Raw genomic sequence first — 17,323 nt, 5'->3', positions numbered from 1 at the left:
CCTGGTGGCGCAGTGGTTGAGAGTCCGCCTGCCAATGCAGGGGACACGGGTTTGTGCCCCTGTCTGGGAAGATCCCACATGCCGTGGAGCGGCTGGGCCCGTGAGCCATGGCCGCTGAGCCTGCGCTCCGCAACGGGAGAGGCCACAACGGTGAGAAGACTGTGTACCTCAAAAAAACAAAAAAAGAACTGTGCTTCTAAGAGACCCGAATAAAACTGAAGTTTTTAATGCATAATATGCTACATACTTCAATGTCAATATCTTTGAACGCTTTGGCTCCCAGTTCTGTCTTCTTGATCTGCTCCAAACGCTCACGAACAGTTTTCTTCTTGATTTGTTCATGTTCCTGTAAGATACGCTCCTTCTCTCTCTCCTTTGCCTCCTGTCGCAGCCTCTCTTCTTCAGCCTTCCGTACTTTCTGGAGTTCAGCTTCCCTCTGCTCCAGCTCTTCTTTCTCACGCTGAATATTCAGACTCTCAAGCCGCTCTTTCCTTTCCTCAATTGTCTGCCGGCGAGCCAGGATACGCTGATGCTCTTTCCGTGAATTTTTAAGGTATGCAGTAACAGCCAACTGATGCTGTTCTTCTTTCTCTTGCTTCAAAAACAAATGCATTAAAAAAATTTAAGCGACATACCATGGTATCAGACATCAAAAATATTACATAATCCTACTATATTATCCTTACATGCATCTGCAGTTAATAACAGACGATAACATTATTCAAGCTACTGGTTCCCAGTACGAAATACTATGGCGCTACTCCTACTTGAAGTCTTTAACAGTAGCTGAAGAACGTTTATCTGCTAGGTTGACTTTTCCCTGAACCAAATCTACTTTAAAGTGTTCAAGCCAAGGTGGAATACTAACAGAGCTCACAAACAAGAAACAACTGAAGCAGAAAGGAAAAGCCCAATCATAGCACTCCCCTATTTGGAGGGTCATCACATGTGGTCTGTTATTGTACGGTTTAACAGTACTCCTTTTATCACATTACCCGAGTAGTGTTATCATTTTATCCCATGGAAGGAAGCTCAAAGATCTGTATATCTGATAAAGATATTTGATAAAAAATACCAAAACTATCAAATACAACTAAATGTCAATAGGAAATATATAATAAATCCCTTCTCTCAGACATCGTCTCAAACCTTTTTGTGAAAGACATAAGGGCCCCTCAAAAATTCTGTAGTCCATTTCTCCCAAAGATACATACCAGTATATGAGCTGGCTTAATGACTTCAAGGGCTTTTGCAAGTACTGAGGACATGGCTGTCAGCTGATTTCTGATCTGTTCTGAAGGCATGCTCTGCAGATGAGGACCAATTGGAGCATCTTCTCGAGTAGCATAATTCAAATCAGATCCAAAACTAAGGGTCCGAGATGTGTGGTCAATACGAACCTTTGAAAATTAAATGGTATTATCAACAGTTAAATCTACATGCAAATATAGTCATTCTACAAATGAATAACTTGATTAAAATTTCAAATAAAAAATTAACTGAAGAATGTCAAATATAAAAGCTAGAAGATTGATTCAATAAAGCTTTACAAGGGTGCCACTGTACCAAAAGCTGAGAAACAAAGAGTATGCGTTTTTTCGTCCTCAAAGGCCTCCAACCTCAGAGTCCCCTTGCAGCACCTACCTGAAGGTCGCAGTGCCTGGCTGCATCTACTATGGCCCGTTCCAGTTGGAAAGCATCAACAAAAGGAACCAGAGAAGTCAAACGAGAAAACTCAATGCTCTGATAAATTTGTGCCACCTGCATAAAAAACACAAGGTTAGTAATAATAGCTATCATTTATTCAGCAATTTTTATGTGGAGTCTCATGACAACCATGGAAAGTAGAAATTTAGCCTATTTTTCAAAGAAAAGAAAACTGAAGCTCAGAGTATGTTAACAGTACATTGCTGGAGCTGGAATTACAATCCAAGGCTATTTCAAAGGATTATGTTATATTTTGAACCATCACATAATCCTTTCATATCCTAGTTTCATTAAAAAAAAAAAAACATCTAAATGGTCACATATTTGTAGATAGAGACCTGCTACTTACCTAATTCATCTGAACACTTAATAAAATTGTTTATTTGTCTGAAGGAGACTGGCAGTATTACTACTTAGTTATACTGCTAATTAACCTTCAATTATTTGTATAGCACATAAGAAATAACACTGCTCACATACAGGAGAGAAAGCAGGTCAATGAAATGTGCACAAATATGAAAGTGAACATATAGTAAAAGCCCCCCCGCAATGAAACAAATGGAAGACAAAACAGGATCATTAAAGCCATATTAGAAACCATAATATTCAAACTTAAGTACAAAGGTGGGCTAAAATACGTTAAAAGACTGACAATACTGGGACTTCCCTGGCGGTCCAGTGGTTTAAGACTCTGTGCTTCCAACACAAGGAGCACGGGTTCTATCCCTGGTTAGGGAACTAAGATCCCATAGGCCGTGCAGTGCAGCCAAAAAAAAAAAAAAATACTGATAATACTTAGTGTTAGCAGGAAAAAAGGCTTTCTATTTCTTGTTCACTACTGGTGGGAGGGCCCATGAATCCGATCTTTGAGGATCTATTAGCTTTAAATGTGTAGACCATGACTAATTCCACTTCTTAGCTACAGGAAATCACAGAAGAATGCAAAGATACAAGTACAGAAGATGCTCACTACTGCAACATTTTATGACAGCAAAAAAACTAAAAAATTTCCATCAGGGCTTCCCTGGTGGCTCAGTGGTTGAGAGTCCGCCTGCCGATGCAGGGGACGCGAGTTCGTGCCCTGGTCTGGGAAGATCCCACATGCTGCGGAGCGGCTGGGCCCATGAGCCATGGCCGCTGAGCCTGCGCGTCTGGAGCCTGTGCTCCGCAACGGGAGAGGCCACAACAGTGAGAGGCCCGCGTACCGCAAAAAAAAAGAAAAAAAAAAAAATTCCATCAATAGACTGTATAAATAAATCATGGTACCTTTAGCCAATGAAAAACTACGTAGGTATTAAAAGGAATAAGACATAAACGGCTAACAAGGAAAAATGTACGAAGACAGTGGTCAACAAAAAAAGAGACAAAAGCAGTTATGAATCACATAGTTGTTTTTTCAAATCAAACAGATAAATAATAAAACTAATTTTGGTGGAGGGTAGAATTTGGGGAGGCTTTCATTTTCTAGGCTATTCCTACATTTTTAGTTTTGTGATCAAAACAATCAAGAGAGAAATTACAGTTCGTCCATAAAACATTCATTTTTTTCATCTTTACCTGCTGGAGAAGCCGGAGTATGGTGTTGTTCTGCAGCTGTGGGACATACTGTTGTAACTCTGGCTCCTTTTCAGGTTGCTCCCTAACCCAATTTAAAACCTATAAAATCCATTAAATTGAAAAAGAGTTATATTTTCTACACGACAAATACTAAAACACCTGAGATTTTTTTTTTCAATTTTCTTAACATACAAAACCACCACACAATGCAAAGAAATACAAAAGGTAATATGCAGCTATTGACTGTTGTCTGAAGGTGACTGATAGCAATGGCTAAATTAGTCATGCTGCTAATTTACCTCCAAAGGTTTATTTAGCACATCAGAAATATCTTTTCTCTTGACATAAAAAAAAAAAGACAATGAAATGTGCACCAAATTCAAACACACAGGACACTTCTCTCTTAACAAATAAAAATACAACCTAAAACTGCAACAGGGCTGGCTACGTGGTAATGTAACCAAAGCTTACCTTTGTGACTCTGTCACAGAGTTTTAGTGGGTTAAATTCGACTTCTAGCCAATTGTAAAGGTCTTTTACTTCTGGGACAACATACTGTAGCACATTGAATCTGACCTACAGTAAGCAAAACAAAAGGTTTAAATGCTGAAGGTGTTTTCAACTGGGATTCTGAAATGATTATAAATTAAAGAAAAATATAAGATTGGAAATCTGGGATATGACTCTAAGATTATCTAGCCTCAACCTCACCTCCTTGAAATTTATGAAAAAGAAATCCAGGACCACTACTCTGAGTCTCCTGCCCCAAATTATGCAGCTCTCTACAGTGAAACCCCAAAAGAATTTACAAGGGAAATAAAAACTCATCAACACAATCAAAATATTTACAAAGACAATTTGTGTGGCCAACATCGACTAATTTATTATCAGTAACAAGTAAAATACCAGTTTACAAACAACTTTATCACACAGAAGTTATTACAGCAGCGTCACTCCTGATAGCCACAAACTCAAAAAAAACTCAGGACAAAAAGGGATAGGTTCACATTATATACAGAAACGGTCAAAGAAAGCACAGCTACATTCAATACATGAATAAATCTCCCAGATGGTGAGGAAAAGAATTTCACATATTATTCCATTTATGTGAAATTTAAATTTCATATAAAATATACAAACAGGCAAAATTAATCTGTGGTGTTATAAATCAGGACAGTGGTTCTTCTTGGGGGAAATGGGAGAGTGTTGACTGGAAAAATCTTTTGAGAATTTATGCAATTACGTTTATGATTTGTACTTTAAAAAAAGTTACAGTTTAATACATTTTAAGTTTATATTTGAATAGAACTCAACTTCCTTTCACAATAAAGATGCTGCTTGCATAAACCGCCCTCACAAAGGAGACAAAAAAGTGGTATAATTTTATAAACTCCAAAACTGCCCATTACCAAATCCTATCTTACCTGTGCTCTAACTACATGCAGTGCATGTGACCTTTATCCTTTACTTGTTGGAAACTGCTAACCCAAAGAAAGAACAACTGCAGCCAACAAACCAAGACCCCCAAAGCACAGGAGCACGTACCCCTACAGACTAGGTTCCAAACTGAGGCAACTGTTGGCAGATCCCATCTCCAAGACAGGAGGATGTCCACACTCTCGAGCAGTCTAGGTTTATCTCCAGTGCAAAATGCGTGCATGACTGATGTCCCACAGCATTTGAATACTTCCCTTGTAAATGCCCTTGTATGTTTATAGGAATAAGATGTGATACAAGCATTCAAATAAAATTCCCCCAGTCCTGATTTCATTCCTATCAAGAAATTATTCTATAGCCATCATCAAAAAGTCTACAAATAAACCCTGGAGAAGGTGTGGAGAAAAAGGAACCCTCCTACACTGCTGGTGGGAATGTAAATTGGGGCAGCCACTATGGAGAACAGTATGGAGGTTCCTCAGAAAACTAAAATTAGAATTACCATATGACCCATCAATCCCACTCCTGGGCATATATCTGGGTAAAACTATAATTAAAAACGATACATCACCCCTATGTTCACAGCTGCACTATCCACAATAGCCAGGACACGGAAACAACCTAAATTTCCATCAACAGATGAATGGATAAAGATGATGTAATATAAATACACACACACACACACACACACAGGAATACTACTCAGCCATACAAAAAACATAATGCCATTTGCAGCAACATGGATGCAACCAGATTATCATACTAAGTGAAGTCAAAAAGAGAAAGACAAATACCATATGATATCACTTATATGTGGAATCTAAAATATGACACGAATGAACCTATCTATGAAACAGAAACAGACCCATAGAGCACAGACTGGCGGCTGCTGGGGGTGCGGGGTAGAGACGGACTGGGAGTTTGGGGTTAGCAGATGCAAACTCTTCCATACAGAATAAACAACAAGGTCCTACTATACAGCACAGGGAACTATATTCAGTATCCTGAGATAGGCCATAATGGAAAAGAATATTTAAAAAATGTACATATATGTATAACTGAATCACTTTGCTGTACAGCAAAAATTAACACAACACTGTAAACCAACTACAATTCGATTTAAAATAAATAAATAAATTATTCTTCTAGATTTTCCATTTAATACCCCCAAATAGGGAATGTGCTAGACAGGCTACCATAATCTATTAAAGTACATTTCTCTCTAAAATTAATAATTGGCTTTCTGACCTAACAATACCTTATGAACTTGATTAATTTGAGTCTGTTCCTGAGATATTAGAATCATTCTCTTGGTGATTATGAATTTAGTTATATGAGCCCAAAACTCAGGTCTCGACCTTGTACATATGGTGAACTCAAGTTTTGTAAAATGCCTCTTGACAGTTAGCTATTCTATTCATCTGGCACCAACCAGTACCTTTCTTATAAACTTAAACATTTATCTATGGGTACAATGAGGACCCAGATCTGGATGTCCTGGCTACTGACCCTGATCCCACCAATACTCACCCCTGAATAAGTACCTTTAACATCAAGGTGTGCTATGTACAGACATGGGCTCAAGAGATATGGATTATACTTCCAGTTTGGCACATTTTTCAGTATTTAAAAAATTTTTTGCTAGTAAGACCTCTTCCTAAACACAATGCTGTTGTTTTATAATTTAATTCAGTCCCATAAAAACTTTCCAAAACACAAAGCTGATTTTTGCAAGTGGAAGCAGAATAAAACATGGAGGCATACAAAGACAGAGAAATACTGTTTTAGATATTAAGTTTTTTTATAAAAGTTGATCACAAAGGGAATTTGCCTTGCTACTATACAGAGAAGTATGTTACAAGAGAAAACTGCTGCCATATAAAAATTGTGTTAATTTTTATCTAAATTAATTGACTGCCAATAAAGTAAGGCCTATTCTCTAATACCTGTTCCTCCTTTTTCTCTTGTCCCAAAGTAATTTGCTGGAGGTGTACCACAATAACCACAAAGTCAGACTATTACTGTTAATCAGAATCTCTAAAATCTAAACTCCTCTAAGAGTGCAAATTCCATTTAAGCATCACTTGCCTGGCATGTAACAGACACTCACGTGATAAGTTTCCACTGAATTAAAGATTCCAATGTAAAACATTGTGAAGATACAAAATCTTAGGCTCCATATTCTGAAACTGATTTAGTGAATGCAGTGGGTGAAACCTAGAAATCTGCATTTTAAAAAGTACTTCAAAAAAAAAAAAAAGTACTTCACAAAATTTCAGTGCATAGCCCTGATTAAGAATCACTGCCTTAGTAACATACAATGAAAGTTTAAAAGAAAAAAGTTGGAAACATTTTAATTGTCCAGAATTGGGCCTAATCTAACTCACATTCTTTCCTAGCCTCATTATCGTATTTCTAACACCTATCAGCTTGATTTTTTTCTCTTGCCCCTGAACATTCTTGCCCATCATCACTTCTCTTACCAAGTAGCCCATATTATTCCTTGAAGCTAGTCCAAGTCTTGTCTGCTACATCAAATTTAACCCCAGCTCACTCAAGACAAAACACCTCAAATGAACACAGTGTTGACTTACACCAGTGGTTCTCAAACTTGTCCATGCATCAGAATTCCCAGCATTTAATAATCATAAATTATAAAACCTGACCATATAGCTTTCTGTTCAAAGCCATAAGAATGCTAAAACTTATACCAACCATATCGTTAATAAGGCCAATTCGCGTTGGTGGGGCTTGCAGGCCTAGCAGTGTTGCAAGGCGACGCTGTTTTTCAACTATAATGCCGTCCATATCCAGAAGTCGAGCAATATCAGTACGCTCAGGGGTAATGGGGATGGAAAGAGTGGCCAAAAGGACTCTAGTAGACATTCTGGAGAACAAAGTTACAATCTGTTAAATATGTAAATGTTACTTGATAAGCAGAAAGACACTTCTCTTTAATCCTCTAGTAAAATATGCCACTGATAGAATATGTACACCACCATGGTAAACTGTACTCATAAGTATTCGTCAAAGCATGGGATTAATTAAAAGAGAAATGGACTATGGTAAAATGAACACTTGGAGAAGCAGAACTTCATTCACCCGCTTACTACCGTCAATGTCTTCTAGCTATAAAGACTGTGGGTAAAACGGCAGAACAGACACATTTGCATGTACCCCATACTTCCTTATAAAAACATTTAAGGCAGCTTTTAAAACGAAGGGAAAAATGACAATAAGAAAGAGGAAAAAATTACAAGGACCATAAGTGAACATAATTATGGAAGGTGGGGGTCAGAAGCTAAAGCTTCCTTAAAACACAAAAGGGAAGTCGGGTTGAATTCAGAGCACCGTAGGACACTAAGGATTGTGTGCTCTGGAGCACAAGAGTCTAGAGTTGGAATCTCAGCTTCACGATTCCCAAGACTGGAACCTTAGGCAAAATACTTCATTTTCTGAGTCACAAGGCTGTTGTGAGGATTAAGGAAAATAACGTACATAGAGCAAGACAGCTTAATGATTATGACAGTACTCTTACAGTATTTTCTAATGGGAGAGTATAGAAACAACAAAGGAAAATCAGGTTTTTTCTTATCCCAAACAGACATAGATTACGTACAGGACAGTGAATGACATAATGAACACTATCCTCAAGAGTTATTTTTTAAAAATACATACTAGAAAAATTCATTTATTTGGTTCCATGTATTTGTTTAAAAGCTAAAAGAAAAACAATCTGGTGTATATATTTCTACTAGAGGCCAAAATAACATGGTCTACCAATAAGATACGGTATGTGAGTTGTCTAAGCCCAACTGAAATGTACAATAAAAACCAAACATGACTAAAGAAAAGTATATATGTAATGTTAAAAAAATAAAATGGTCTTTAGATTCTTAGGTTATAGACTATCTATCTACATAAAAATACACACACCAAATATTCTATACAGTTAATGTTTTATAGTTGGGAAAAAGTTACTTGATAGAAGTACTCATTTCTTTTGTCTAATTAGTTCCTAGATTCTAAATACCCATACGCAGATAGAAAGCTCATACCTTAACACTGACTTTTCTAATATTCCATTTTCTCAGTTGGAGAGTTATCAGATAAAAGATAGCTACTGAAGACCAAGAATACTGCCCAAGAAGAACCACGTCAAGATATTTTTGGTAGCTACAACTGGAAGGACTGCTACCGGCACCCAGTGGGTAAACCAGGGATGCTGCTGAAGATCCTGAATGCAGTCCCCTCCACAACAAAGAATGAACCAGCCCCAAATGTCAACAGTGCAGAAGCTGAGAAACCCTCATCAAACACTATCATGCCATTTAGAAGTTATTTCTTTCATAATTTCAATACTATCTGATAATAAGACTCTTACCTTTGCATCTCTTCTTGTGTAAGATTCTTTCTCATTTCTCTAGATAAATGATAAAGACGATGGAGTGTAGATGCATGAAAAAGAGCATTTCCAGATTTCCAAAACACAGTTGAGACTTTGTTATAATAATTTGCCATCAACTGAGGTTTGGGCGGTTTTTTAGACAAGGAGAATAGCCCATGAATATCTTCCACAGCTTTGAATGCTTCCTAAAATTAGTGGTACAAATTACAGTCATTGCATTCTAAACAAACAAACAAATCTAACTCAAATCTCTTTATGAAACTTAAAATACAGAACACAAGAATAAAAATGGCAAATAAAATGCCTTCATGTGTGGTTCTCTTTATTCGTCTATAATTCAATATCTGATATGTTTCAGAAAAACATCACAAGTACAAAAACACTAAATCCTTAAACTGCTTAAAGTAGATTGCCCAAACTTTTTTTAAAAATATGCATATTATCATACCACTTGAGGGAATATATATTTTAATCTCAAAGGATATAAAACACAATATAGAGGTTATTTGAGTGATAAAGATAATGGATATTTTCTCCCTTTTACTTATCTATTTTTCCTATACTAAGCGTGTTTACTTGTCTTCTATTGAACTTTTTTTCCTCTTTAGTTCATCAGACAGTATTCCAGGGGTGTACCCTACAGAAAAGGAAAATATGGGGAGAGAGCGGGAAATCACATTTCCACTTGGCTGAAAAACTACTGATTTTTAGTTTCTTCCTCTGCAATTTCAATTAGATTTGGTGGGGGAATCAAATATATAAAAACAATTCATGTGAAAATGTCATTGCAGAATTCTTAAGAGTAAAAAGGCCATGCTGAGGACAAGATTCCCAACACCACTGGGATCTCCAATGTATGATATTCACTGTGCATTGCTTACTAAGTCAGGGCAGCACTGAAACATCTAGGAGATAATCTAGTGCAGTGCTTCTGTAGCTCTCTGCGGTAAAGGACAAGTTCATCTTTGTCATTTCTAACCTGTTGCCACCAATACTTTTATAAAATACAATAAAATTACTACAAAAATAAGATGGAAAGATGAACTTAGACTTTTTTTTAATCAGAGTAAACAGACACAAAACTACCATGAAACTTCTTTAAAAATTTTTGTAATGCATATCCTCCAAGCATTAAGCCACACTTTGAGCACTGAGGTCTGAAAAAGATTACATGATTTGGCTCAGAACTGACAGCAGGCATCAAGAACCAAAATATCTGAGACTTCCTGTCCAGAACTCTTCCTACTCCATTAGACAACCTTAAATTTGTCACCTATCTATTGAAATTAACCAACAGATTATCAAGATGCAGATACTCATTAAGAAAAAAAAGGTAATATGGGCTGTTATTACTACAAAGAAAAGCTAACAGTTCACAACATACCTGCCACAATTCCATGCTGATAGCACTGTCCAACTGAACGAGCCTGGTTTCCAAATGCATGGACTGGCTCTCTGGATTATTAAGATTGATTGCTGTACTTTGGTTATGGTGGCGTTGAATCTGAGACAAGTGCATTCTCAAATTGTCACACAGCTTACGGAATTCAGCCTTACGGGTATATTGGAGGCAGAATTTGAAAGCTATAAGCATAAGTGTAAAATATATTAGGTACTTTCCACCATCAACTTAAGTATTTGAATAGGTTTTATTTCATATACTAAGGTCAGTTATTTTATCAAGATTTACCAAACTCACCATCAGTCTTTAGAAGTGATCAGAGTCATAACTCACTTCATGTGCCCTGACCACCTTTTGGACATAGTCATCAGTCCTGGTCTAGGACTAAAATACGGTTCTGGGAGAGTTTACAAAAGGAAGCGATTCAAATTTAGGTCTAGGAGGGACTCACCTTTCAAACACTTCAAACCCTAAAAGAGCAAAAAAATTCTGGTCTGAAATACAATGAACTTTCCTATCTAAGTTACTAGAAAACAAGCTTCTGCACTAATTAAAACTAAATAATACAAATTGGGGGTGTGTGGTAACCTAATTTCTACTGTGTACACAGATGTGCAAATGAAGTACTTGCTCCACCATTAAAATACATAGTCATTTTCTACTGTCAAAAATGCAATACTGGGCTTCCCTGGTGACGCAGTGGTTGAGAGTCTGCCTGCCGATGCAGGGGACACGGGTTCGTGCCCCAGTCCAGGAAGATCCCACATGCCGCGGAGCGGCTGGGCCCATGAGCCATGGCCGCTGAGGCTGTGCGTCCGGAGCCTGTGCTCCGCAATGGGAGAGGCCACAACAGTGAGAGGCCCGCATACCGCAAAAAAAAAAAAAAAAAGCTATACTAAAATAACTTTTGTCCTTCCCCTAAAATAGAGTATTTCTACTTCAAAGGATGCAGTTTAACTACAAGTTAATATTTATCTCAACTGTTATCAAAAAGCCCTAGCTTGTGTTAAATGAAAATTCACATATGCTAGCCATAACAAAACAGATCAGCCAATCAGCCCCATATTAAAAAGAATGGCAACACCTGCCTGTGCCTAAGGCCAAAGTAAGAAAAAGCCAAGAGCCACTCTCAAGTCACTTACAGTTAAAAGGCTGCATTGACAGTAAGGCAAAAAGACAAGATTAGGAAAACAGACTTAACACAGTTCTTCAGATTAAAAGTGCATGCAGTATTAACTACTAGATACTTTTTATGATGATCCTGAGTCATCAAGGTTTAGTTCTATATTCAGTAACACTGTTTAAGAAAGGAAAAATATATAGTTTTTCATAGAATCATGTAAGTCTTCTGGACCTTAAAAAGACTCCAGAAACCCAGTACATGGTTAAGTAGCTTGCCAAAGAATATGTTGTAGAGTCAAAAGTAGAACACAAGTTTGCCAGAAAGCAATCAAAAAGTTAAGTTTATCTTTTCAGTCACTTGGAAAATTCCAAAATGACTTTAAAAGGTGTTTCAGACATCAGTGGAATATAGAGAAATACCTTGATTAATGAAACAAATTTCTTATAATCATTTATATAATATTCAAATGAATGCTAATCATCTACAACAATAAAAACTATGTAAAATAAGTACTACAGAGAAAAGGAGGTTAACTTTAACAGTTAATCTTTTGCAAAACCTATCCTTAAGTCAACTTTCAAATCAGTTCTTGTTTTACCTTGTTGGGCAATATCATGGTAGAGACGCTCTACTCTAGAATTGTTTCGAAGAAGGTCCAAACACTGTCTGTATGATTCCCACAGGAATTTAACCCATGGAGTTAAAAGTAATCTGTCAGTACGATCCTGAGTGTCTTCACCACTTACAGCACTTAGGAGAACACTACAAAAATATTTAAAAACATTGAAAACAATTTTAGACATGGTTTCCTACTTTGCCATATGATTATAAAACCAAAACCAAAATTGATCATTATAAAATAGTTTAAATTTTTACTACAACTCTAGACACACTGTAAAGCTATCACTTAGTGTCAAAGTATTTGGATTCCCAACCTGTATTACAGCCATTTAAATTAGTATACACCCTCCTATCTGATGGTTGTAATTTTCCACCTTTATGAACTTTGAATAGTACATGACTTCTTAAGGTTACCACACATTTAAAACTTCAAAGATAAGCATTCTTTCTAGCAAACATCTACTTCAAATGGGTATGATGGAGACACATGTAAAGAAAAACAGTGAGAAAAATTTACTTAGCAATTTAACCCACACACCTCTCAGGAGTTTGAATATTATCCAGATCTTCTATGTCTAAGACCATCTGCTGGGATTCTTCTTTAGCAGCTTCAGTTTTCTCCTCTGCCAATTTCAAGTATGCCCTAACAACATCCTCCAGAGATTTGATGTTCACCTAGACAAAATAAATAAATAAAACTTTCCCCAACAAACCATAAAATATTTTAAAAGCAAACTTTATGATATAAAACATAATAACTTTCAGAGGCAAACTCCTCTGAAAATTACTAAAAGCACTTAGTAAAACATAAAAACCCAGCTGTTCATACCTGTTGACAAATGTTCTTATACTGATATAAGCCTTCTTTAGCCAAGTGGCTCTTGCGAAGATCCACACAAAGTTCCAAGTATTTCAACATAATTGGCTCGTGTATCTTTTGCCATGTTCTATGTTTCTTACTTTTCATAACATCATAAAGAACGTCCAAAGCAGGCTGCTTTTTGCCAACTTCAAGAAATTCTGGAAAAGTAATTCAGGAGAATTAAAATCAGTTATGTATACTACATAAATGCCTAAATCTTGCTTTTTAATTTGGCTGTTTTAATTTCTGAACCTATTACCATCTCTTTTGAGGTCAAATTTATTTTATTTATTTATTTTTTACATCTTTATTGGAGTATAATTGCTTTACAATGGTGTGTTAGTTTCTGCTGTATAACAAAGTGAATCAGTTATACATATACATATGTTCCCATATCTCTTCCCTCTTGCGTCTCCCTCCCTCCCACCCTCCCTATCCCACCCCTCTAGGTGGTCACAAAGCACCGAGTTGATCTCCCTGTGCTACGCGGCTGCTTCCCACTAGCTATCTATTTTACGTTTGGTAGTGTATATATGTCCATGCCTCTCTCCCGCTTTGTCACAGCTTACCCTTCCCCCTCCCCATATCCTCAAGCCCATTCTCTAGTAGGTCTGTGTCTTTATTCCTGTCTTACCCCTAGGTTCTTCATGACATTTTTTTTTTCTTCTTAAATTCCATATATATGTGTTAGCATACGGTATTTGTCTTTCTCTTTCTGACTTACTTCACTCTGTATGACAGACTCTAGGTCCATCCATCTCATTACAAATAGCTCAATTTTGTTTCTTTTTATGGCTGAGTAATATTCCATTGTATATATGTGCCACATCTTCTTTATCCATTCAGCCGATGATGGACACTTAGGTTGTTTCCATCTCCGGGCTATTGTAAATAGAGCTGCAATGAACATTGTGGTACATGACTCTTTTTGAATTATGGTTTTCTCAGGGTATATGTCCAGTAGTGGGATTGCTGGGTCATATGGTAGTTCTATTTGTAGTTTTTTAAGGAACCTCCATACTGTTCTCCATAGTGGCTGTACCAATTCACATTCCCACCAGCAGTGCAGAGGGTTCCCTTTATTCCACACCCTCTCCAGCATTTATTGTTTCTAGATTTTTTGATGATGGCTCAAATTTATTTTTGACTTCTAAAGCTATGCCAAAATTATCCAAGGTAAAACAATGAAAATTTAATACTATCTCAAATATGACCTACAGGTAAAACTAGATTTCACTCAATTCCTCTGTACCAATTATACCTTTCTAAGTTATTTTAAAGTTCCAGAAATTCAAGTCATGAGGGAAAACAATCTCCCCCTTGTACATGCAGAAAAATCAAGCATAACTTCGGTCACAGTGATCTGGCTGATAAAATTTTTGTTAGTTTATGTTAAGACTTGAGGCAGAAAAAACAAATTAGATTGACTTTTTTCCTTTACAATCTATTGACTGTGTGGGTCTATTTCTGGGCTCTATAGTTATCATTCTCTATTGATCTGTCTAGGCTTTTGCCAATACCTCACTGTCTTGATTACTGTAGCCATATAGAAAAGTCTTCAAATCAAGTAGGGTGAGTACTGCAACTTTGTTCTTCAGTATTGTGTTGGCTATACAACACCTTTTGCCTTTCCACATAAACTTCAGAATTAGCTTGTAGATACCTACAGAACAGCTCATGGGGACTTCCCTCGTGGCCCCGTGGTTAAGAATCTGCCTTCCAATGCAGGGGACGTGGGTTTAATCCCTGGTTCAGGAACTAAGATCCCACACGCCACAGGGCAACTAAACCCAAGCACTGCAACTACTGAGGCTGCACGCTCTGGAGCCCACGCACCACAATGAGAGAGAAGTCCACATGCTGCATGCCGCAACTAAGACCCAGCCAAATAAATAAAATAAATAAGTTAAAAATAAATAGAAAGCTCACTGGGATCTCAATGAATCTATATAACAAGTTTGGAAAAACTGACAACAGTATTTACTCTTCCAATCCATGAGCACAGAATATCACTCCACTTATTTATCCCAGTCTAAACATGAGAAACATATTGAGACAAATCCCAGCTGAGAGAGAAAATACCTGACCAATACTGCTCAAAACCATCAAGGCCATCAACAAACCTAAGAAACTGTCACAACCAAGAGGAGCCTAAGGAGACAACTAAATGTAATGTGGTATCCTGGAATACAAAAGGGACATTAGGAAAAGCTGAGGAAATATGAACAAAGTATGGACTTTCCTTAATAACAATGTAACAGCATTGATTCATTAATTGTGAAAAATATACCACACAGATGTAAGATATTCATTAATAGGAGAATCTGTGTGTGGTGTATATGGGATCCCTCTGTACTATATGATAATTCTGTAAATCTCAAATTTCTAAAATTAAGTTTATTTTTTAATTGGGAAAAAAAATAGAACGTAGAGCAAAGAAATGTATACTCTTTTAAAATTCACCACCTAAACGTGAAGGCATGTACATGGCAATATTTCAAAATCAGTTCCAATCTTAGGTATGTTGCTCGTTTTGAAACTCAATCAAAAGCAAAGTCTCCTCTAACACATTATTTCTGACCAAGGTTAAAATTTATATTTTTTCTCATCTTATTTTCTTTTGTACACTTAATAGACTAGGGGGTGGTATTTTTCTGGTTATGTTCAACTTAAAACTCAGTAACTGGCAAATTTCACACACAGAAAAATCTCTCTACTGAACATTTGAAAAATAATTTGGCAGAACTAAACACTAGTTTACACTATATAAAACTTAAAACATCTGTTTTTTAAAATCATTGTTTACTTTCCTCCTAAGGAAAAAAAAAATCCTTGACAAGAAATTCTTTTAAGTGTTAACCTAACAATGTATAACATTATCTAACGTTAACTGTGCTAGGCAAACATAGGTAAAAATGTCTCTTATTTGGAGGATTTACTAGATCTACAGATTTAGTGAGTAACTCTGTTATTTCTTCTTCCAATTATCACATCTTTCAGGAATGCTGTTTCTAAACATTCCTTCCTCCCGGAAAACTACAAACAATATTCCAACTCTAGTATATTAAAAAGCTTGCACAGGATAAATCACAAAACATACTGAACTTAGTATCTTTAACACAATATCCTACCTCATCCCATATTATATCAAATCATATTCCTTACAGGCAAATGAATATAAACCCCTCTTCAATACTTCAACAGTCTCAATATCAAACCTGCCAATATGACAGAAAGGCCATTTTCAGTTGAGTCAATTTTATTACCTCCCCCCAAATAAATCCTACAAAATTAAACAAAGATGTAATACAACTAGATACTTTGTTGAAATAAGCCTTTTCTATTTTAAGGGGAGAACCTACCCGTCTTCTTCCTGGAGCATGCACAGATTATTTTAAAATCCAACAGTACTTTAAATGCTTTTCAAAACTGACATACACAGTTTCTATCAGCCAAAAATTGGGGAGTAAATGTTTTTAAATTTATCCTTTACATTAAGAATATCACAGCAGCACACCAAAATGACCTATTATAACCTATTATATCCAATTCCCAAACTTATGCTGAGGATTTAAATCCCATACTACCATATATAAACACCATCAACGCAATACAGAATAGGCACAAAGATTCACCAGCATGATGTGGTGACAAAATATTAAACTGTCAAAAAATAATTCACTTTCCCAATATCTTATTTTTAAATTCGTGTGGTATCTTAATGTCATTTAAAAAAAAACAAAGTCTTGTTCAGTGATACAACTAAAAGTACTTTTCATTTCCTCAACAGCCAATCAAAATTTAGGATTCCAAATTCAATACTTTCAAACTCTGAAACAATAGTTTCATAAAAGCCAAAGCAAATGCATTAAAAAATAATTTTTCATAGGACCATCACCACCACCAAGAAAAAAAGGAAAACATGGATACCAGGCAAGGATGTTTTTAAAAGAAAACACTGAAATGGAAAGAAGTTTCTCATGAAAATCCATGATGGTGAGTTCCTGTCTTTATCCCAACTGATATCTGAAGATATAGTTTAGATGATCCTCTGAATCATCTAATTAAGGGGAAAAAAAGTTTTTGAGGCTGGAAAAAACTATCACACACTAAAACCTCTACTGCAAAATTTACAGAAATGTTCATTTCCAGACTGATATTTTTGAAATAAAAATTAAAATCTGGAATTACCAACTATTACTAGGA

The 17,323-nt window shown here is 36.3% G+C and overlaps 1 protein-coding gene across 2 annotated transcripts in view; it reads right to left on the bottom strand.

Moving 5' to 3' along the window:
• The window catches only part of EIF3A (eukaryotic translation initiation factor 3 subunit A), a 33,522-nt gene that overhangs the window by 13,417 nt on the left and 2,782 nt on the right, over positions 1–17,323 (bottom strand). For both annotated transcript variants that reach the window (XM_082854557.1, XM_082854558.1), the window contains exons 2-12: positions 13,085–13,275; positions 12,794–12,930; positions 12,233–12,396; positions 10,494–10,693; positions 9,086–9,294; positions 7,417–7,588; positions 3,736–3,840; positions 3,265–3,363; positions 1,645–1,761; positions 1,215–1,400; positions 248–595 (exon numbers count right to left, since the gene is read on the bottom strand). In XM_082854557.1, the coding sequence (XP_082710683.1) occupies positions 248–595; positions 1,215–1,400; positions 1,645–1,761; positions 3,265–3,363; positions 3,736–3,840; positions 7,417–7,588; positions 9,086–9,294; positions 10,494–10,693; positions 12,233–12,396; positions 12,794–12,930; positions 13,085–13,275 (1,928 nt within the window). The remainder of the gene's footprint in view (positions 1–247; positions 596–1,214; positions 1,401–1,644; positions 1,762–3,264; positions 3,364–3,735; positions 3,841–7,416; positions 7,589–9,085; positions 9,295–10,493; positions 10,694–12,232; positions 12,397–12,793; positions 12,931–13,084; positions 13,276–17,323) is intronic.

Source organism: Leucopleurus acutus, assembly GCF_964270905.1.
Source record: "Leucopleurus acutus genome assembly, chromosome: 14".
In the NCBI taxonomy this organism is placed as follows: domain Eukaryota; kingdom Metazoa; phylum Chordata; class Mammalia; order Artiodactyla; family Delphinidae; genus Leucopleurus; species Leucopleurus acutus.
This window is presented reverse-complemented; position numbering and strand designations above follow the sequence as displayed.